This window comes from Rhamphochromis longiceps, linkage group LG6 (genome assembly GCF_057381845.1).
Source record: "Rhamphochromis longiceps isolate RC_006_pf linkage group LG6, R_longiceps_female_GT1.1, whole genome shotgun sequence".
Classification (NCBI taxonomy): Eukaryota; Metazoa; Chordata; class Actinopteri; order Cichliformes; family Cichlidae; genus Rhamphochromis; species Rhamphochromis longiceps.
In genome coordinates this window covers 37,206,470-37,228,349 of record NC_140562.1, presented here as the reverse complement: position 1 = coordinate 37,228,349, position 21,880 = coordinate 37,206,470, and the positions used below count along the sequence as shown (strand labels likewise).

Below are 21,880 nucleotides of genomic sequence, written 5' to 3'. Positions count from 1 at the left end.
CAAAAAAAAAAATTAAGCATTTAAAAACTCAAAATAGAATTTTAGCTTCTGATTTCAAAACCTCTTTCTACTGAACATGTATTCATTCTGATGTAGTCTTGCTTCTCTTTCTGCCACTTCCCACATAGAGCTTAAAATAATGATGAAAACTCCACTATGTCAAATGCGCATGACGCAGACACACATAATCAACATTATCAGTATCTCTGTCAACTGAGTGAGTGTCGCTTCCCGACTGCTGTGACTCATTCTTTGGTCTGGTTTCGTGTTGTAACCGTAAGGTGTGGTCGATCGTCATACAGGTGAAAGACATGGCTGTTAGCGCTCGATTTCACAGTAGTCACTACAAGAAATAGAACATAAAACACACTTAAACAGGCTGCAATACATATATGTGGTGCTGTACACATTTTGTATACCGTGCTTTACAAAATCGAAAGTATTTTTTAATCGGTGTCAGTCAGTGTCCCTTCAAATAAAAGAATGAAGTTGACTTTGAAATATTCGCTGTTGTATCAAAGGGCAAAACAGTGACAATCTACGCACCGTAGCAACGGTACAATAAAGACAGAAGTAAACTTTTTAAACCGAACTAAACTGTTCAACTTCACAGTTTATTGTAGTGCCTAGCCATAAAATTCCCTCCCATTGTGGACGATGTGGGTGGAGTCTTCGAGGAGGCGGAGTCAGGGTGAGGTAACGCTCCTTTTACTCATTTTTTTTTGTTCAGAGGACTGGTGGCCAGCTGCAGGGAGGCAGAGTGTGGAGAAGTGAAAAGAAATAAAGAGCGGAGTCTTGTGCCGACCAAAGGAGTCATTAGAAACAAGCAAGCACGGAATAATCTAAAATACGGCCGTGTGTTAAGACAGGTAAGATTCACTAAATCTACCTTTTCCGACAGATTTTACTGCCCTTAGCGTCTGTGAACGCTTATTTATGTATTTATCGGTTTGTTTATTTATTATCGTTTATTCTATTAAAAAAAACATCTTATGTGTTTGTGTGGGGTAATTTCGTTTCTCTTTGTTGCTTACCTGGATGCAAATTCAGATGCTTTCTATTAGGAATTCATTTCCGCATGCCTCAAACCACTACTGCCTGTTGTTAGGGAGCAGCCTACTGCGCCAGCTCTACAGCCACCAAAAGTTTGTTCTCTTGTGGTGGACAGTTTTTTTCTTTCTTTCTTTCTTTTTAAACTTTTTAAAGTGCAAGAGCTCCCTTACTCTCTCTCTGCCCAAAGATAACGACATTTAGCCCCAGTATCGACCATACAGCTACACGTCGTCACTTGTCAATAGACCCCGTCGTGTCGTTGGTTGTTGGTGGTGTTGAAGATAAATCGCTTGGATTTGTGTGTTTCCGTGAATCGGAGACAAAAAAAAAAAAAGATTTTGCCATTTCTATTTCGTCCTTTAACAGAAATGGTGTTAAAGTCACACTGAAGCAGACCCAAAAACAAAAAACATTTTCCCCGTTAACTTATGAAAGATCAGTGGATTAACATAAAATTAGTAAGTAGGTGTTTTAATTGTCTAGTAATGGTGGGTATTATTCACTATTTTTAATGTCTTGAATGTCTATTTTTTTTATAAGAGGTTGGGGTTTTTGTTTTTTTTTTTAGCTTTGGATGTGGTTGGACAAAAACAAGCACTTTCACATCAGATCTTCCGCTTTACCAACTATGACAGTGATGTTGAGTCTGTAAACAAACAGTGTTAGCTAACTGTGCCTGAGGGGATGAGTTGTCCGTGGGTGCACATCTGTAACGTATGACAGTGATACATGCTGATGTTTCTTTACCCACCCCCCACACCCTACGCTGTGCTTCAAGGCAGCAGTGACGTCTCCAGGTGTTGCCAAATCTTCCATGATGTCATTACCTTTGCAGATTCTCAGGACTTGACAGGACAGCTAATCCTGCTTAGGGAGCACAGGAGCACAAATTTCTTTCATTTGATTTCATGACTAAATCCCCTGAAATCAGCATCCCGTTCAAATGACTTTTATCTTATCGGCTTTTTTCTTATGCGATTAAGTCATCTGCGGTGTCCTCTGCGGCCAACTTTAGTATAGTTTTAAAGTCCTAATTTGACACAGTTGGATTAGGGATTGGAAAGTAAACAGAGCCAATCACTACACCATCAAACTCCAAATCACATTATCCATTGTTCTTTTGTTTGAATTATCTGCAAGCGTCACAAAGCAGCAAGAACAGTGCCAAACAGGTTTGTGGTATCCAGCTGCTTTCTCTACCAATGTTTCCAGTTGAGTTTGCTGACTGTGTGCCAGCTTTAACGGGACAGGGTGCCAATACTTTGTGCCAGAATGGCCTTGCTGAGCTTGCCCTGTGTCATCAAGTAGGAAAGCTGTCCCTGTCTGGAAAGAGTGGATGGGTGGTGGGACAGCAGGGGGGTGACTTACTGTAGATTTCACAGCTACAGCTGTGGTGGCACGGTGATAATCTCCCCCCCTCCTGCTTAATTCCCTCATACTGTCCTACATTAGCAGAACAAGAGGCCAGGAGATCCTTCGGTTTTAAAAATAGGTCTACACTCTTCAAAGGGGATTACTGTATGGCATACATCCCGCCCTCTTGGTTTTATTTTTTCTGTGGATTCCCCGTCTTGCTTCTGTCTCAGTCCAACGAGGCCTGAGTCCTTTCCAGTTACAGGTGCTCAGCGCACACATTGTGCGACCTCCTCTGTGTTTGTATGTCAGTCTGCCTTTGTGTTTTACTGTTCCCATGGAGAAAAGGGCACAGAGATAAAGTTTCCCGTCAGCTACAACAAGAGTTTCTTTCTTTTAAGGTTGTTTTTTGGGGTGGGTGGGTGAAATAAAAGTGAAGTGGCATGACCACACCAAATCTGCAAAGGGAACATCTTTTTCTTTCTGATATTATTTATAGAATACAATACAGCTTAGATAAACTGCATTTTCACAATACAAGAATGTGCAAAAGACTGAATGAAGTGAAGGAATAGAAAAGTAATTTTATTTACACTCGACATCCAGTCTGAGTGCATGTTTAAATGTGGTGACTGTGCAGCCAGTGTGCACACTTCAGTATTTGACTGCTGCATTAACCATTGCACATATTGTTCAGGCCTACTAAACATACAGTATGTCATACGGGTACTGGGGTTCTTAAACTGTGACAGAATCTGTGATAAAATTTCTGTGGCCTGTTTCATTGTTGTCTTCCGTGCCGCGATATCGCTGGTTATGCTTGTATGATGAAACTGAAATATTTAAAATTCATTAAGGTACAGAGAGAACTGGAAATGCATCAGAATAACGGTGCTTATTTTCTTGGTCATTATCCAATCAAATGGTTATTCCAGCACCTGTTCTAAACTGGGTCCAAGCTAGAAATTATGTGGCCATTCCTTAATAACTGTTTTACCCTGCACTGCCACATGCTCAGCTGCTACACCCTGCTACATCTACAACACCCCCCAGCATTCTTTGTTTCTGCATTATGTTCTGCTAAAAAAGCTTTCATATAAGTCCAAATTAGACAAAATACACACATCTATTATTTGTTATCCCAAAGTAACCCCTCTAACAACAAGTGCTTCTATATTTTCAATCTTTTCAAACCAGCAATAACTCAAAATAAGTGGCAATTAATTTTGAAATGCATGACATTATCCTTGAATGCAGTTATTAAATTATTAGAAATGTCATCCAAAAATTGCCAGTGTTGTAAAAGATGCCTTCTGTCATGACCAAACTCTAACTTGAGTGTCTAGCAGGGTGCAGTTGAATAACGCTGAGCAAGTGAAGCCGACATTGCCCAGCTGAACTCTACTGATGACAGTCCCTGAAGTTAATTATTTACCTTCAGCAGTTCTCTTGGTTGGATCAAGCAAGGGCAAGAAATGGTCCCGTTACTTAAGATGTCAAAGGCCTAATGGCTGTTTCTTCTCATCACTTGCACTTTAAAAAATAAAAAACATAGGCAAGTCTACCACATGGGTCATTTCAAGTCAGCTCTTATCAAAGCTGTGTAAAAGAAAAAAAACAAAAAAAAAAACTCATGCATCATGCTAACAGCCTTCTAGAAATAGTTGAATCCTCCTGCTGTCATCATGAATACATTACCAGTGATAAGTTTTTCATTACTTACTGTGTGTCCACACAAAGAGGGAGTGAACTGGATTCGGCACTTACTCAAAAGTAGGGCTGCCACAAACGATTATTTTGATAGTCGACTAGTCACCGATTATTTTTGCGATTAGTCGACTAATCAGATCCATTGGATCCATTGGACGTACAGCTTATTGCAGCATGCATCTGCTCTTATATAACTATCATTAGCTTACAGCTTTAAGTGTTTAAGGTATGTGCTAACTAAAAATAAAGACAAGGTGATAGTTTATTAAATTTTAATGAAATTTGCAGATTGTTTCGGTGAAGTTTAATAAACTCCTTGCTATCTAAAATATAACGGGACACTGGAGTATATTCTCGAGCATCTCACACTTCTGATAATCAGCTGTCTGCTTGACATTTATTCAGCTGTGTAAAAACTATAACTTTAATCTCAGCCAAACCGATTTACTCAGGAACAAATAAAATACTACAAAAAGCCAAACAATAACATTTTTAAGTTATCTAAGTGACTTATATATGTTTAACCTGAGTAGCGAAAGACGGTGGTGGGTTTGAAAACGATTTGCCGGGAGTCTGGTGTTCTCATCGGCTCTAGTGAGCCTAGCCCCCGGCTAGCTATCGAGCTAGTGGGTAACAGACGTCTCCGAAAACGTCGGAGCGCTTTTGAAAAATATGTGGTGTCTTGATAAACTGAGCAAATATTTGAGGTTTACACAGCTACATTCTCGCCTGAAAATATGTTAAACGTTTATTTTGTGACCCAGAAAGAATAATAAGAGTAATATTAAAACTAACTAGCTGCCGCCATTGTTGGAAACTGAGCTGGGCAGCGCTATGAATTCTGGGACAGAGTTACTTCTTCTTCTTCGGGGTTTAACGGCAGCTGGCATCCTTGTACATGCAGTGCTGCCATCTTCTGTTTCAGTCCGTTATTACACTCTTAAATCCTACTACTTATTCCTGCGTCTTTTGGGATCTTATAAAGCTTCAAACGACGCGTCGACTATTAAATCAGTCGTCGACGATTCTGATGGTCGACGTAATCGTGACTAGTCGACTAATTGTGGCAGCCCTACTCAAAAGACAAAGTTTTCACACGTGGATGATTTTTGATGAGTCGTATGTCTCAGCATAGCAACTCTGATGAGTTGTGTCATGTTATTATTTTCTTTGCCTCCTCCCTATCCCTTAATCACACTTCTACGAGAGATTCAAGAAAGTAAAGGCAGAAAGGGTGTGGTTGAAACAGAAAGCAAATCAGTGGAGAAGCTCAGCTGTTAATTAGGCAACGTGAGGTCTCTCAAGAAGGGTGGTTTTGCATATGTTGAGTTCAAAATCCATGCTTTAGTCACTGTGGTTGCTTTTCTTTGTTCACTGCTTTTGAAGGATTTTATGCTCTCATGAGTTGCGAATGTTGTGCAACCCTGGCGCCTGTGAGCACTTTTGCAAAAAACTGCATAAACTGAAAAAAGCATGGGCGTTTGAGACAACTGACACTATTATTCTTCCCTCTTTGTTCCTTGAAAGTTGACATTTCCCAGGTTTTCATCTGACAACAACACTGTACGAACCAAACGACGTGTTGTCGGAATAAGTCACTCAATTTTTAACAATGTTAGTTTTGGGGGGGCCCCCCCACACCCTCTAGCAGATTATTACATGAAGGAACCTTTTAAAAAAAAAAAAAAAAAACAAGCGCGTCCATGCTCACAGGTGTACACACGGGTGATCACACCCACAAACTACACCCTTTTTGGCTCCTACCTCAAAGCACACTGTGTTCTGTTGATCTTATGTGCTGCACAATAATGTTTAACATTTAGTATTTACTGTCATATTCCCATATATCATTGTGATGTTGTTTATTCTATTACTCTTGTTCTCTTCTGCTTGCTTTCTTTTTTCTTTCTCAGCAGGTGATCCAGGTGATTGATATATGCATTTTTTTTCTCTGCCCGTTCTGTTGGTTTTTGTCTTTTGCCCTTCTCCCCCGTCCCTCTTCTCAGCTGTTTCTCTTTCCCTCTTTCTTTCTCCCCTTCTTTCCCCCAGTCAAGTCTGTCCCGTATTCAGTAAGTGAAAATAAAATAAACAATAAAAGGGTGAATCAAATGGACCATTACGGCAAGGCTGGGATGGTCAGTTTGGTAAAGTAAATCCGTTGGGCATCTTTCTTTGCCTTTAGACAACAATTCTGATGGCAAAAGAGCCAAACGGGACAGGCCAAAAAAAAAAAAACCAATGTTAGTTTTGTTTTAGTCTTCTGGAAGATGAACAAACTGTGAATTCAAACTTGTCAGATGAACTTGCAGTACTCTTTAGGGTCCCTTCAGATTTTTGCCCTGCTCTCCCAAGCACACCCCTCCCGCTCCCTTGTGCCTCTAATCTCCCTGAAAAATTAATCATCTGTCACATCGCCTCAGTGCTCAGATATACACTGGTGCGTAGCAGTAGCAGTTCAAGAAAAAACTCCCTGTCAGGCCTTTAAAGGGGGCTTTAGATGCAGCATTGGCTACCAAACTTGGCCCGTGAACACACAGTGCCATCTTGATGTGCTTCAGCCTTTTTGGTTGCGTTCAGTGGGGACAGTTGAGAGTGGTTTCCTTTTCACAGTAACAGCAGTCAATAGGACAATGCAGCTACTCTTTTCCTCTCTACACTAAACAGAGTAACACAGATGCTCACTGTGCTATCAAAAACTCAGCTCGTCCACTTCCTTCCTACCATGAACCAAACAACACGGGGGGGGGGGGGGGATCCTTCTTCTTGTTGATAAAAACATAATTCAAGTTTTTTGTTTTTTTTTTTTCACATAAGATTTGAATTACACATAAAGCTCAAATATTCCACTATTTAACTTCCACATCTTTATGCTGAGCTCTTTTCCTGGTTTGAAGATAATCTTTGGACATACCTCTACTCCTCCCACAGTATCTGACTTATCATGAACTTCTGTGAACTTTGTTTCTATGCGGGCATTGCATCTGAGTGTTTATTGCTACAGAGATTGCACCCCTTTCTACTCACTCCCCCCTCCTTTATCTGTTTTTTGTAATCTGATTCTGGTCTGGACCCAGGCACCTCCTCTGAGACAGCTCACATTTCCTTTGATTCACAGAGAGCTCCCACGGAGACCAAACAACTACGCAGCAGTTTACAGCCACTGCACTGCATCCTCTGGCCTAAATCAGCTTATTAAAGCTGCTGCAGTGAATCAACTGACAAATCAAGGCCCATTAGATATTCTGTTGCTTCGCTTTCTTTCTTTTTTTAAATTCTTTGGCTGAGGCTGCTTGTTGTTTTGGGAAGGCTTCCAGATCAGGGAAGAAGGAGATGCACTCTGCCACATTTACACAAATTCACTTGGTGTGTTGCACAAGTGCATAGGAGTATTGTGTTGTTGGCTGTCTCTTCTCTCTAGGCACTTGGTATGGTGACGTTGCGCTGGTCTGGATTTGATCAACTGCCTGTCACAGTCAGTTGACAAATGCTTTCTCTTAGAGTTTGTGCTTTACACAATCTGGGCTTCAAGCTGTGTTCTTCCCCAGTACCTTATCGCAGTTTGTAACTTCTCCTAATAAACTTCCCATCTCAGAGCAGACAGCCCAGAAATGTTGGTGAGTCAGACAATGTTGACCACCACTTCCTGTCACCCACCATGGTAAATCCATTAGCTGTGCACTGCTTCACATCCTCCCTTATTGATTTATAGCAAACAGCTATCCAGCCCCAGCTGCTGCCATTACAGTGTCATAGTATCTATTGTTGTACAAGTAAGGCATGAGGGGGAACCAGAAGGGTTTGTGAATGTGTTAACTTGTTTCCTGTCATGGCAGCTGAACCCCGGGTCTATGGAGAGAGGATGCAGAGAGGAAAATGTCAACTGTACTGCAGACTCAGCTGGCTGAACTGGCCATTTACTGTGTCAGGAGGATTGGGCTGTGGGAGTGCAGGGTGTGTGTTAAAGCCATCTGGGAAACGGTTTATTGCAAGAAGAGTGTGGCTTACATGTCTGGGGACATGAATGTGATTGGGTGTGTGCATGTGCATGGGAGGCTGTCCTGTATGTCAAATTGTTTATCTATTCCAGTGCTATAGGAAGCTGTTCACTAATATAATAAAGTTTATTTGCTTGTTACTTTAAATAAGTTTAGCAAGGTTGTTCACACAGCCACCAGATAAGGATGTTTCTAAAGCCCAGTTATAATCCTCCCATAACTGTGAGAAATGTTTAATTATCATAAACAGTTTTTTCCTTCCTTATGTAACGGAAAGAAAACATGATGGAAATATGAGTATTTCTCTCCTCTCTCTACATTAAATATAAAGCCGCTGCCTGAGGACAGTTAGCATAGCTTAGCTTGGCGTAAAAATGACAGGTTGTAGTTTCACAGGAGAAAAAAAATATGAAAAAAAACATATTTACAAATATTTTAATATTTAGACCTGTGATGCTTTTTTTTCTTCTCCTCCCCCCCCCCCCCCCCCCCCCCCCCCCCCAGTATTTATGCTTTAAAGCAAAAATCCATAGAAAGTAAAACAGAAAAAAGCAACAGAAATATTATTTACACCCCAGCCTGCTAAATCGACATGTGGCTCAGCAACATTTACTACAAATACTGTAAAGTATGTGAACAGCCTCTTGAACACAACTGCAATATGAGCAAAGTTTATCTGAAGCCCCCCTGGGCCTCTTGCCTGACCTGATTCATTCCTGCTGTGATACAAAGAAGAGCTTACACCAGCAAAGTCAAAATCTGGCCTGCTGGAATGTTTTTCATTACTATGCTCCGTTTGCAACTGTAAAGCTATAATTATTGGGAGGATACTGAAAGGAATAAAATGTAAGATCCCCTCTAGCCATTAGGTGTATTCTTCCTCACACATCCAAGCACTCTTCTGCCACACCCTTTCTGAGAGCCTGTCACTGCTGAAGAGACACTCCCTTTCCAACATGCCTGAGGGATTTGCATGATAGTAAATGTGTTCTCATTACAGAGATTAGAGTTACTCATCCTTTGTCACAGTAGTCTTGTCCCTACAGAGAAAAGCCTGCACAGTAAAACCAGTTTCAGCAATTTAACATTTCTGAGTAAGTCAGTGAGTAAAGTTTAGATAAGGTTGGTGTGTTCTCCCCTTTTCTTTATTATTTTTTTTCCCTCCCAGAAACAGATTGACGACTCAGACTGAATATGCAACACTAGTGTGGAATGTCACAGCAGCGTTTGAGCGCTGGGCCCTGATCAAGATCCATCTCTGCTTTGCTTTTCTGTTGCAACTCACTCCTCCCTCACTGGCAGCTTTTACTGATACACATTCCTGGTTTTACTGTGCAGGCTTTTTGGTTTTTTTAAGCCTCCTAAATCATCATCCGCAGAGGCTGTTGCTTAACAAGATAGTGGGAGGTGACGGGTGTGTGAAAAGTGTTTTCCTGAAGTATGGCTTCATGTCACTGTCTGTGTGGGTGTATAAATGGCAGTGGGAATGACTATTCAGGAGAAAGGCACTTCACAGTGAGAGTGAAAGGACATATTACTGATTAACTGGAAGAGAACAAAGTTCAGTCACAACAGCACGCACCATCAGCTCTTTGTTGGCACTGAACAATGGGAGAAGGCTGGGTTAGACTTTATAATCATCAGAACATAGAAAACTGTGTTCACTCAGGGGTTTTTTTTTTTTTGCTTTGATCTTTTATTCTTTTAAATAATTTGTAGCCTACCCCTTCCCCAATAGATTTTTTTTTCTCAAATGGAGGAAAAAAGAGAATAAGAAAGCCCAAGAGGAAAAGACAAATTATCAACAAACAAGTGCCCAGAGCTTCAGACTTTAGATTGGACAGCAGATAAAACCCTCACAGCACAGCGTTTCAGCGGACTTTCAGTTACCTAGACAATATGCGGGGCGTGTCACTGCATTGCAACAGTTGACTGAACCCGCTGCCTCGCCCAGGAAAACAAAGACTACACAAACACTGACCCTGATTTACAGACAACAGGAAGGTACATACATTCTGCACCAAACTCAGATGTGTACTGTTTGTTATAAATGGATCATTATACTTTTATCTGTTTTAAAACCTTTGAAAAAGTTAGTGAAGCTGTATCTTGTTTTTTGTCCAGTTGTTCCCGTTGCCCTGTTAACCAGTGCTCGTAATTTTTTAAAAGGTGGCCACACCTTTACTGAGAAAGGTAGAAATGCACGGGGAATGTTGGTACAGTTGTGTTATCTGTAAGGTAACGTGTAGCTGCAAGCACAGACAGCCCTCTGTGGCCTGGTCCTGCAGGATCTCAAGTGAGACTCAATACATGGGAAACTCGTAGAGGAAAATGTTGCCAGTGCACATGAACCGTATAGTAAATAACTTTGTGTTGAAAAGTAAATGTGTCGACGTATAAATGAGTTTTTCGTTAAACAAAGTGGCGCGTACAGAAAACTGAGGACAGACGCTGAAAAATGGTGAAAATTTCTTCTTCGTATCAATTTTAATGAAAAACAAAGCCGCTAGCAACAGTAATGCATGCACATCAGATCAAATAAGTAGCGTGAGAAAACTAGACTGACTCAAATACATTCTTTGTTCTTGTTTTTACAAGTTGTAATTGCATGCCCATTGATCAGCTTCAATTCAAGTATTTTCCATTTTCTTAACATTGTTTAGTACATTTTGTTCCATGGAACTGAGGGCGCGTATAGGTAAAGGTGGTAATTTAAGTGTTTATGGCTCATTATATGCTAGCACAGAAGCTTGCCATTGTGGGTTTTAGCCCCAACTTGTTTTATTAATAGTCAAGACGGAAGATATGCAGAGCTGCTTATTACATGCAGAACCACAGTAAGCTAAAAACAGCTGTCATACAGAAGGGTTTTGAAGATTAAAGCTTTTTTTTTTCCACTTGCTTGTTTGTCTCTACTGTGTGTGGATCATCTCTGTTTTTGTAATATAGTTTTTGTTATTTATGGCCAATTATGCAACAAGCTCTGTGAATTAAATCTGAGATTTCTTATTCTAAGCGCGCTCTCAGAAAATGCACACACCCTCATATATTAAGTACATCTGTAGCAAAACCATCACACACATAACCCATCCCGGCGATATGTTCGGCAAACAATCCTGTAAAAGTCTAACATTTGAAAACGCTCATAAGCAGCAAAGTGAATGCAATACTGTAGACTGTATGACACATCCAGTGACCAGCAGCTATTGCGAATGCAGGTTTCTCTGAAATTCAGGGTGAATGACATTAAGACTACAGAACTATGCAGAAAACTTCCATGCATGTTGTAACCATGGGGGTTTATTTTGGGTCTGGGAGGCCACTTCCAAGAATAATCTGTCTTCCTGTATACAAAAACACCACTATTACATTGAATTTTTCTGAGAGGATACATTTACGTTTTCCTCATAATCTTTTCTAAATATTTCACATGTACTAGTTTTGCTCTTTGTTTGCAGAGGGTTTAATGGCGAAGCACATTAAAAACCTAACTGCAGTTCAGCCATGTAGAAACCTGTCGGGGGTGAGAGGAAGTATTTGCATGATAAACCAAGAGCATGATGAACAAACATGCACCGACAGGTAGCAGGTAGTTGCACAAGTTGGGGGATTGTTAAAGTGAAACCAAGTATTTAGCGGACTTAAGTAGTTTATTTGGCCTCTATGATTAAGGGTCGTAGTTTTAAAATCCAGGTTTTTTGGTGGGCATGTAAATATAAAGACAAAATTAAAGTGAAGGTAAGGGTGTGTGTTGTTGGGGTTTTTTGGTTGTTTTTTATTACTTTAAAGGTGTGTTGGGGAGTCATCTACATACACACTTTCAAAGTGGAATTGAAACCTGATGAGCAGGTTCCTGATTGCCACATATCAGCAGTGGGCTGCTCCCATGACTGCATGGGTGGAGACCTGGGGTTAAAGGTCACTCACCCTGCTTAGCATTTTTACATTACAGCTGTCACTTTACTCACTTTGCTCTCCCTTCTCTCTTTGCAAGTCACTCTGCTCAGTGCTTTAATTTCCAGATCAGTGTGAACACTAAGTGGGGAAGTGTCCAACTCGTGCCACCCCCATACTCAGTAAGCTGTCTCGTGCAAAGAAGTAGACAGTTTATTCACTAATTCGTGCAAAAAGGGTTTGTAGGAATGCGTGTATTTACCCGTTGTATGAGGTGAAATGGTGGAAACACTGACGTTGGATTTCTCTGTGTGTTTGTTTTTAGGTTTGCTCCATCGGAAGAAAGGATGGCAATGCAGAGTAAGTAAATCAGCTCAATTTCATGATCATATTTTATGTTCCGATTTTTATTTCCTCTTCTGTAAATTCTGTTTTGACAAGGCAGCAGCTTAATGTTGGTTGTATTTGTGTGATTCGTTGATTTCACCTCAGTCTCTATCACTTCATTCAAAATAGACCTGAACAGTTTGAGCTTGACCTTTTCTACTTCCAAGTATTGTGTTCAGTGTTTGCATTGAAATCACTTCCTTAAAATAAAGTATAACTACAGGTTCCTGCTATAAAATTTTTATTACTTTGGTTAAAAAAAACAACTGTGTTTATCTTGGGAGAAAGAAAAACTGATCTACACAAAGGTTTTAATAAAGAGCAGTTTCTTAATCTTCATGAAATCTGTTAATTACTTTAAGTTACTTTTAAAACCTTTGATTTCCTCTCTCCTTCCTTGGCAGTGCGTGAGATGGAAACTGGCCAAGTAAAGGTGGCAGAGTGGCAACAGACGATGTATGGTCTAGACTCGGGCATCCAGTCTGGAGCCACCACAGTCAGAGATGATGACGGCGATTTCACCATATCTAAGCAGTACACCATGACCAGCACTGTGACAATGCAGGAGCCTGGTAAGGACAGACCAGCTAACATGCTGTAACTTTGGCTTAAATACACCTAGACTACATCATCATCCTCATCATCTCGCTTCTCAATAGACATGGATCCCCAAAGCGTTATGACCAGAGCTCAGAGGGTGCGAGCTGCAATGTTTCCAGAGACACTGGAGGGAGGCACCACCATTCTGTCGACTCAGACAGACCCGTCCCAGATGACTAACGTCCAGCGCCTGGCCGAGCCCTCTCAGATGCTCAAGACCGCCATCATCCATCTGATCAACTACCAGGACGATGCCGAGCTAGCCACACGTGCCGTGCCAGAGCTCACCAAACTGCTCAACGATGAAGACCAGGTGATGAAAACGAAGATGTGCCCGCGTCGATACAAACAAACACAGTCTATAAATATTTTGTTAAACTTTCTAAAATAATTACTAAGTCATTAATGGATCTAGCGAAGGAATAAGTTTAAAATTGTGCTAATAATAAGACATCAATACTGTGGTCATGTCTGTGTGCTAAATATAGTGCTGGCTGCAGTCTTCATGCTTATACTGGCATGAGGATTGATAACAATAAATCCGAATCAGTCAAAACATCACAAAATATGCCAGCCAAACTCAGTTCACTCATTCTTGTGTAATTTCCTTGATGGAAACAAACTGTAAAGCGTTAAACTTGCTTTCCCTGGGGATTGTGTACTGCCTAGCCCACCACCCTTAGCAGTAGCTTTCTATTTTTGACCAAATAAGTCAAATAATTGAAGGTTATCTAGATTTCTGATAATTACTAAGTGAATATCAAATTCAGAAAAAAATGCCATGTACATTGTATTACCTTCTGAATAGGAAGATTTAAGAACTTTGGTGTTTAATTTTCCCTTGTACAAATTAACTCATACCTTCCCCTTCCATCTCTCATAAGGTGGTAGTCAGCAAGGCTGCACAGATTGTGAACCAGCTTACACGCAAGGAGGCATCCCGCCGTGCACTGATGCAGTCCCCTCAGATGGTGGCGGCCGTGGTGCGAGCCATGCAGAACACAAGCGACATGGAGACGGCAAAAGCCACGGCCAGCATCCTCCACAACCTGTCCCACCAGAGAGAGGGCCTGCTCTCTATCTTCAAGTCAGGAGGAATCCCTGCTCTAGTCCGCATGCTCAGGTGCTGCTGGTTTACAAATGGGTCAAATTTTCACTTGTGGTCTGCTAGAAATACTTTTTTATTATGGTTAATAGGACATATTTGCATTAAAAACTCAAAATATTTTAGAAAAGTCACTCAAAGTTGCATTAAATCCTTGTTAAGATGCGCTCTGTGGCAATGTGTTGAAGTATTTTCCAGTGCAGCTACCGTGCAGTTATATGTAGAAGGAAATAACAGTTTGTAGTAAGTTTTTAATATTATTTGAGTAAGCTGCCAGCATTAGCCTTCAATGCTGGAAGCCTGGTGGGAAGCTTTATTGTTCCTCCCATCAGCTAGATCTAAATGGAACAAGATGATTAACTTCTGTCCAATGAACAAGTGAGCTTTTGACTCACAGGGATTACTGGTAAGGGCACTGACGTATTTGAAGCTTAGGCCATGCTCACTATGAGCTATCAACCACTAACTAATATATACATATATCTGGTGGAAAATAAGGAAAAACACAATTGGCTCAAACGAAAAATAGACAGGATTATTTTGTGACGCACGCTAAACACGCATGTTTCTCTTCCTCGTTGCTCCCACAGCTCCCCTGTGGAATCTGTGCTCTTCTACGCCATCACCACGCTTCACAACCTGCTGCTGCACCAGGAAGGAGCTAAGATGGCCGTTCGTCTGGCAGATGGACTGCAGAGAATGGTTCCCCTGCTGAAGAAGAGTAACCCCAAGTTCCTGGCCATCACCACAGACTGTCTGCAGCTGCTGTCATACGGCAACCAGGAGAGCAAGGTGTGTGTGAATTTATTATTTTAGTTTGCACTTGTTTTGTGTTTTGTTACCACGTGCTTACGTTACACAATGACTGCAATCTGAAACCGTCGACAGTGCCGTGCGTGTGTGTGTGCATGTGTTTTGCTTTGGGTGTGGCATGAGAACAGAGGTGTTCAGGTGCTGGCTGGGTGTGGTTGTTTGTTTGCTTAGTGTAATGAATTGACAGGTGCCAGGAAAGTCATGGCTTAGTTAGAAGTGTGCATTGTAAAATGTAAGAATTTGTTTTCATAAAGGTCTTTGTTTAACAGCTGATCATCCTTGCCAACGGGGGCCCCGAAGGTCTCGTTCATATCATGAGAAACTACAACTACGAGAAGTTGCTGTGGACCACAAGCCGTGTGCTCAAAGTCCTCTCTGTGTGCCCCAGCAACAAACCCGCCATTGTAGAGGCTGGTATGTGATATAGGTTTTCTGTGTTGAAACACCTGTGTGCACAAGCTAGTCATACAGGTGTGTCAGCTTTGTGTTATCTGAACAGGGGCCAATGGCTCCTTGGTAACTGTGTTTCTTGATAGCATAATTTATTAAATGTTGTTGAGAGCTGAGTAATTTTACTTCTCTCTTCCCTGCAGGTGGCATGCAGGCTCTAGGCAAACACATTACTGGCTCTAGCCAGCGTCTGACGCAAAACTGCCTTTGGACTCTCAGGAACCTCTCTGATGCTGCCACCAAACAGGTCTGAGTCCAGCTTTACTTACTTACTTTTTTTTTTTCTCACGTTCTTTTTGCTATATTTCCACCCACCAGTAACTAATGGGGAATATCTATCTTTTTTTCTTTCTTTCAGGAGGGTATGGACAGCCTGCTGCAGCAGCTGGTTGGCCTGCTCAGTTCAGATGACATCAATATGCTCACCTGTGCGACCGGCGTCCTGTCTAACCTCACATGCAACAATGCCCATAACAAATCTCTGGTCACTCAGAGCAATGGCGTTGAGGCTCTCATCCATGCCATATTGCGTGCCAGTGAGAAGGAGGATGTGACTGAACCCGCCATTTGCGCTCTACGCCACCTGACTTCACGCCACCAGCAGGCTGAGATGGCACAGCATGCAGTGAGGAAACATTATGGCATCCCTCCCATTGTCAAGCTGCTCAACCAACCCTACTACTGGCCTGTCATCAAGGTAGTTAAAAGAGGGAAGGATATTCTAAAGTGGGGCAAAAATGTGCGCAACAGAAATGTGGTAATTTATGGAAGAAAGGATCTGACTGAAAGAAGGTGGTTTTATGCTGGAAAAAATATTAAAGACTGTGAAATAAGTACTTTAAAGAGTTCAGTGGTAGACACTGGGAGCTGGACAGATGGCCAAAGTGGATGGCAAGTAGGGCAGAGAGCCAGAGTTTCAGCCATCCTGAAAGAGCATGAAATGCACATGACAGCAGGAGCAGTATGTTTTACAAGACTGGGATTTAGGGGGAAAAACAGAACACCACATTCTAATGAAAACAAAAGTTTGAGATCATTCCAGTCATTTTACTTGCTGACCAATAACAGAACTGCATAATCAGTCTATCTTTGCTTGTTTTTTCTTGCCTGAAGGCTGCGGTTGGCCTGATCCGTAACCTGGCCCTGTGCGACGAGAACCAGGCCCCTCTGAGGGATGCAGGAGCAGTCCCCCGTCTGATCAACCTGCTGCTCAAAGCCCACCAGGATGCCCAGAAACATGGCTCATCCAACCAGCAGACATACCAGGTACATGATGGGCTCATGTCAAAGGACGTTTATGATCCCTCTGTCGACATTGTAGCATTTCTGTAGAATCACATTTTTTCTATTCATGTTTTGTTCTCAGGATGGAGTGAGGATGGAGGAGATTGTGGAGGGCTGCACAGGAGCTTTGCACATACTAGCCAGAGATCCTGTTAACAGAGCAGAGATCGCCAATCTCCAGACCATTCCTTTGTTTGTCCAGGTAAACAAAGAAACAGAAACGAAGCCTTTACAATTAGCTTTGTGACGGCCTGTCTATGAAATGCGCTTAATAAATAAACTTCACTTACTTACTTTCAATTCGCACTTATGTTTGTTTTTCTTAAACTTGTTTTTTTCTTGTCTTCTACAGCTTCTCTACTCTCCAGTGGACAACGTGAAGCGCGTGGCAGCAGGCGTCCTGTGCGAGCTGGCAGTGGACAAACCATCAGCTGAGCTCATCGACGCCGAGGGCGCTTCGGCTCCACTGATGGAGCTGCTGCACTCCAACAACGAGGGCATTGGTAAAACATGCACATAATGCACTGTAATTAGCTTACTGTAACGTAGCATTTAGTCATAGATGGAAAATAACAAAGTCGATTTACTCAAGTGCTGTGCTTACTGTAAGTGCAGTTTCCAGGCACTTGCACAAGTCCATTTTGCGAGTCATTATACTTTTCTACGCATTCCATAATGAAATGTTGCAAACTACATTTTAAGAATACACAATAATGGAAACATTGTTGTGTGAAATTCTGTTTTCTTGTTGTTAGGTTCTGTCTTTATTGTAGATGCTACAGAAACACCAGCTTGTTGTCCTGGTTAATTCAGTTTAACAAACAAGAAGATATAACATGCTAATATGTACACTTTAGCACTGCAGGTACTCATATTTTGGGCTGTTTTATTCTGTTTTGTTGTTGTTTTTTAAACCCTGTTTCCATTTTATTTTATGCTGACGCAGGTTAACTGGCTGTAGCTCAGGGGTGGGCAATCTCAGTCCACGAGGGCCGGTGTCCCTGCAGGTTTTAGATCTCACCTTGGGTCAACACACCTGAATCACATGATTAGTTCGTTACCAGGCCTCTGGAGAACTTCAGGACATGTTGAGGAGCTAATTTAGCCATTTAAATCAGCTGTGTTGGTTCGAGAACACATCTAAAACCTGCAGGACACCGGCCCTCGTGGACTGAGATTGCCCACCCCTGCTGTAGCTTCACATTTAGAAGCTCTTGCAGATACAACAGTCTGTCACTATAATTACATTGCTAAGGAGGAAAAAGCCCAAATGAACCAAATGAAGTATAATAAGCCTTAAATAAACAGGATGTAGCTGCACATTTCTTTATCAGGAATGACTTCAGGTAGGAAGGATTTCACACCAAAAAAATAAAATGCATTTTTTTGTCTTATATGCTCTCTGTTATACTTGTAAACTCTAAAACGTTGAGCTCTAGATGTTTAAAAAGGCCACGCTTACTCATAGATCAACCACTGTAAATCGCACTGTTGGTCATTTTATTTTGCACCAATGTGCTGAAGCTCAAAGTAAAGGACATTCTGTTCCAGATATTAAGCTTTCAAAGTTTATTAACTAACGCTGACCCCGACCACTGACTGTTTTCTTATTCTTTCCCCTCCAGCTACTTACGCCGCAGCCGTCCTCTTCCGCATCTCCGAGGATAAGAACTCAGACTACAGGAAGCGAGTGTCTGTGGAGCTCACACACTCTCTGTTCAAAAACGATCCCGCTGCCTGGGAGATGGTGAGTGGGTGTGGCACCCTCTGATGCACCAACACGACAGCTGAAGATTAATGAAGATTCTCGTAGACTTGTTTATTCACGTCGGTTGTTTCTGTGTCAAATACATCTTGGCATTTTTGTGGCATTAAAAATCTTTCTATATCAAAGTGTTGGCTTCATTTGACCTTTGCCCTCTCGTGACTTATCTGCAGGCCCACAACACAGCTGTCATGGAGGGACCCTATCCCGATGGTGAGTAACTGTGGCTGAAATGTGCACATACAGCACATTCCTCAGCAGTGGGTCACTACACCACGGAGAGCAGCCGCAGCATGAAAGCGCAATAATTTGTTAGCAGGTTGCCTCCCTGCTGCTGCTTACAAACTACTTTCATTATTTGGCAGCTATAAGAATGAGCTCATCACAAAGCTCAGCACAAAAAACAAATGGCTACTTATTTTTCATGTACCGTAAAGTAAAAATTTTAATTTGAGATTCGCATGAACTGTCAGTTATATCTTCTTAAATTAATTTTAAACTTGCTTTTTTTATCAGTTCTTTCCATCTGTGCTTTGTTAGTTATATAATTTTTCCCCAGTCAAGGTGTATTATACCAGAATCTAAGAAAATCTAAAACGAATACATTGAAAACAACATTGTGTTTGTTTGTTTCTGTGTTTGATTTCCTGATACATCATTTCCTTTTCATTATTATCAAGTTAAGGTCTTCCTCTCGCCCCCATTGTGGTGTTTCTTCATTATCTATGTTTGCATCTTCGTCCTATCCTTTCCTTTACTTGCCTTTTTTCCTTTTATGGTTTTGGTATTTTGTTTCTTACTCTGATCCAACTAAGTAAAAAAAATAAAAAAATAAATCTTTTTTTTTTTCTCCCTCAGTTTGATCCCAGTAATCCAGAAATGTGCCTTAATATAATAATTACACATCTTGTTTTGCAGAGCTAGATGCTGGTTTCCAAGGATACGGATATCCAGGTGACATGCCCATGGACAGCATGGATGGAACTATGATGCATGACGAATACGCAGCCAGTTTGCCCTACGAAAGACAACAGTACCCACCTGACCATTATTAAGGTCAGTAGATGCTAATGTTACTTCAGCCAGTCATCTTACTTTATTTAGACTCAGCTGATCGGGACTGTGTGAGAAATAATGCCATTTGTTTGTGTGTGTGCACAAAGTCCAAGCTTCAAAAGCATAATCTTGAACTTGTATAAGTAAAAGATCAAATTCTTATGTTCTCTGGGGTTTCTTAAAAACACAGAAGAAACACTTAAATGCCTTTTACAGCGTGTAGAATTTATCTCTGTACTTTTTTGAAATGTTATTTTCTTGTTATATATTGTGATCAGCCACAATATTTAAACCACTTGTGTGATATCCACTGTATAAGATCCTGTGGGAGTGTCCTGTAGTGTCTAACAGTGGGTCATTGACAGCGGATGATTTGGATGTTGGGAATTGTGAGGCGGCTTCTCTGTGCAGCCTGAAATTATCAGTAAAAATTAGATTCTTGGGAATTTGGCGATTGGGTAAACATCTTAAGCCATTTCTGTGGGTGTTGCGAGGCGTGTCATCCACATTAATACCGTGACCTAGCGTTTCCCAGCAGAACATTAAATTATAAAGAGATGATCAATGCCATTGACTTCACTTATCAGTGGTTTTAATGTAGTGTACTAATGCACTTTAAAAGCACTGCAGCCTGTACCTCTGAAATGCTTTAACAGCAAAATGTTATCACCCTTTTTCAAATAAAGTCCTGCTCATTTCAGAGCAAGGAAAAAAGATAAAAACACTTTTTTGTTTTTGTGAAATAATAACTTTCTTTTTTTAAATTGTATTCTTTCAGGGGAAAGAAGCAGACGAGGAGAAGGCAGCAAAGAGCTGATTTAGGATGTAACGGGACACAGAAGAGTAGAACGTGGTCATCACGAAAGGTCTTTTTCCTCTGCTCGCCACCTGATGTAATATATACAATTATTGCCGAGTATGGGACTCATAATCTTAACAGGGCTCAACTTTGTTTTATAGCATAATTTTGCAGATTATAATTTTGACATTGATGCTTGTAGTTTGTTTTGTTTTTTTAAGAACCTTCTAAGAGTGAGTGCATGAGTGTGCGTGGTTGTTTACGCTTTTGGGTGGGTATTCTATGCCAAAGATATTTTATTTTGTGATGATAATCGTAGCTTTTTCTTTTTTTAAGAAAAGAAAGAAAAAGAGAATAATAGTTGAAAACACTGCCAGAGGTGGCTCAGCGTGCACAGTGCACCAACTCACCAACTCCGCTTAACGCCTTTGTAAGACACATTTCTGACTTTGCTGTAGTTTTGGCTCTATATACTGTCAGTTTTCTCACACCGTGGCCCAAGAGTCAGCGAAGAGGTGGTTAACGCTCCTTTCATGTGTCACAAAATTTAGTAGACGTGAGCAAATGGGGAGAAGCGGAGATACTCGAGCTAACACTGTACAGCTGCTCCCTTCTCTTCTGTAATCATCTGATGCGTTTTATTTGGACTGTAGTTGATCAGTACGGTTGCTTTATTTGTTTGTTTGTTTTCAAGAGTCATCTTCAACTTTTATAAGTTATTTACTGGGAAAGTTTCACATTATGCACAATTACCAGAAAATAAGGAAAGAGATGCCTTTGATTTTAAAATGAATTTAGAGAGGAAATCATATGTAGCCACTGAAAAAAAACCTCATTTACATACTTGTGCAACAGATTTGTCCAACTCCGTAGTAAACACATGAGATAATACAGCTGTGGTTGAAAAAAAAAAAAACTACTGACAGGGAAATTTGTCTTTCTACTTATTAAGAGTTTTTACTTAAATTTTGTTTAATAAAAATAAAGGATATATATTCAAAATGTTCTTGTGTTCATGTTTATTGAGGTATAAATCAGAAATGTGCTTTTTCTCGTTTTCTGTACATCCATTTTCTTACGCTTATCATTTGGGTCCAACCCAGTACGAGCATGGTACATCTAATGGTTGTCTGCTGGGTTTATATCGTCTGTTTAGGCAACACCCAGTTGAACAATTTCTGATTATACACCTGCTATTTTCTTTTTGTTGTTTTTTTTAAGCAAGTTCTTTATTACTCTTGTCATTAGTAGTCTGATTCAAAGGCAAAAATGGTTTCATTGGCTACACTGCTTTCAGTTTGAAAATAGACATTTCTCTACAAAAAAAGTCATTTAATTGTGTTTCCAATTTATGGGTAAAAGAAACATTTCCTGCCGCTGAAGCTTTAAAGATCCTCTCGGAGCCAAATTAGTGCTGAAGGTGTTCAAGTAAGAGACGACTGCAACATCGGTGGAGAGGACGTATTGTTTGTCATATGTTTTTATGATCACCCTGAAAAAAATCAACAAGTTGAAACACATTACAAATAAAATATAAATGAAGTGTTGCTGAACTTGCTCCATGCACCTTGTTTGCAGATGAAGTCGTGCCAGGAACTTCTTAAAAGCTCGGCTCT

The 21,880-nt window shown here is 40.9% G+C and overlaps 1 protein-coding gene across 3 annotated transcripts; it reads left to right on the top strand.

Annotated features, from left to right (window-relative positions):
• Window positions 1-723: 723 nt before the first annotated feature.
• jupa (junction plakoglobin a) lies at window positions 724-21,270 on the top strand. Of its 3 annotated transcripts, none has more exons than XM_085410548.1 (16): window positions 724-869; window positions 12,331-12,365; window positions 12,797-12,964; window positions 13,052-13,305; window positions 13,877-14,115; window positions 14,688-14,889; window positions 15,180-15,324; window positions 15,504-15,607; window positions 15,719-16,057; window positions 16,474-16,626; window positions 16,727-16,846; window positions 16,997-17,147; window positions 18,270-18,391; window positions 18,583-18,622; window positions 19,328-19,465; window positions 20,244-21,270. In XM_085410548.1, exons 2-15 carry the CDS (start codon window positions 12,353-12,355, stop codon window positions 19,462-19,464), a joined length of 2,187 nt encoding a protein of 728 aa, XP_085266674.1. In that variant the 5' UTR covers window positions 724-869; window positions 12,331-12,352; the 3' UTR covers window position 19,465; window positions 20,244-21,270. The 3 variants fall into 3 exon arrangements, with proteins under 3 accessions (XP_085266674.1, XP_085266676.1, XP_085266675.1); XM_085410550.1 differs by lacking the exon at window positions 724-869 and adding an exon at window positions 12,075-12,187; XM_085410549.1 differs by lacking the exon at window positions 724-869 and adding an exon at window positions 12,111-12,243.
• Window positions 21,271-21,880: the final 610 nt, after the last annotated feature.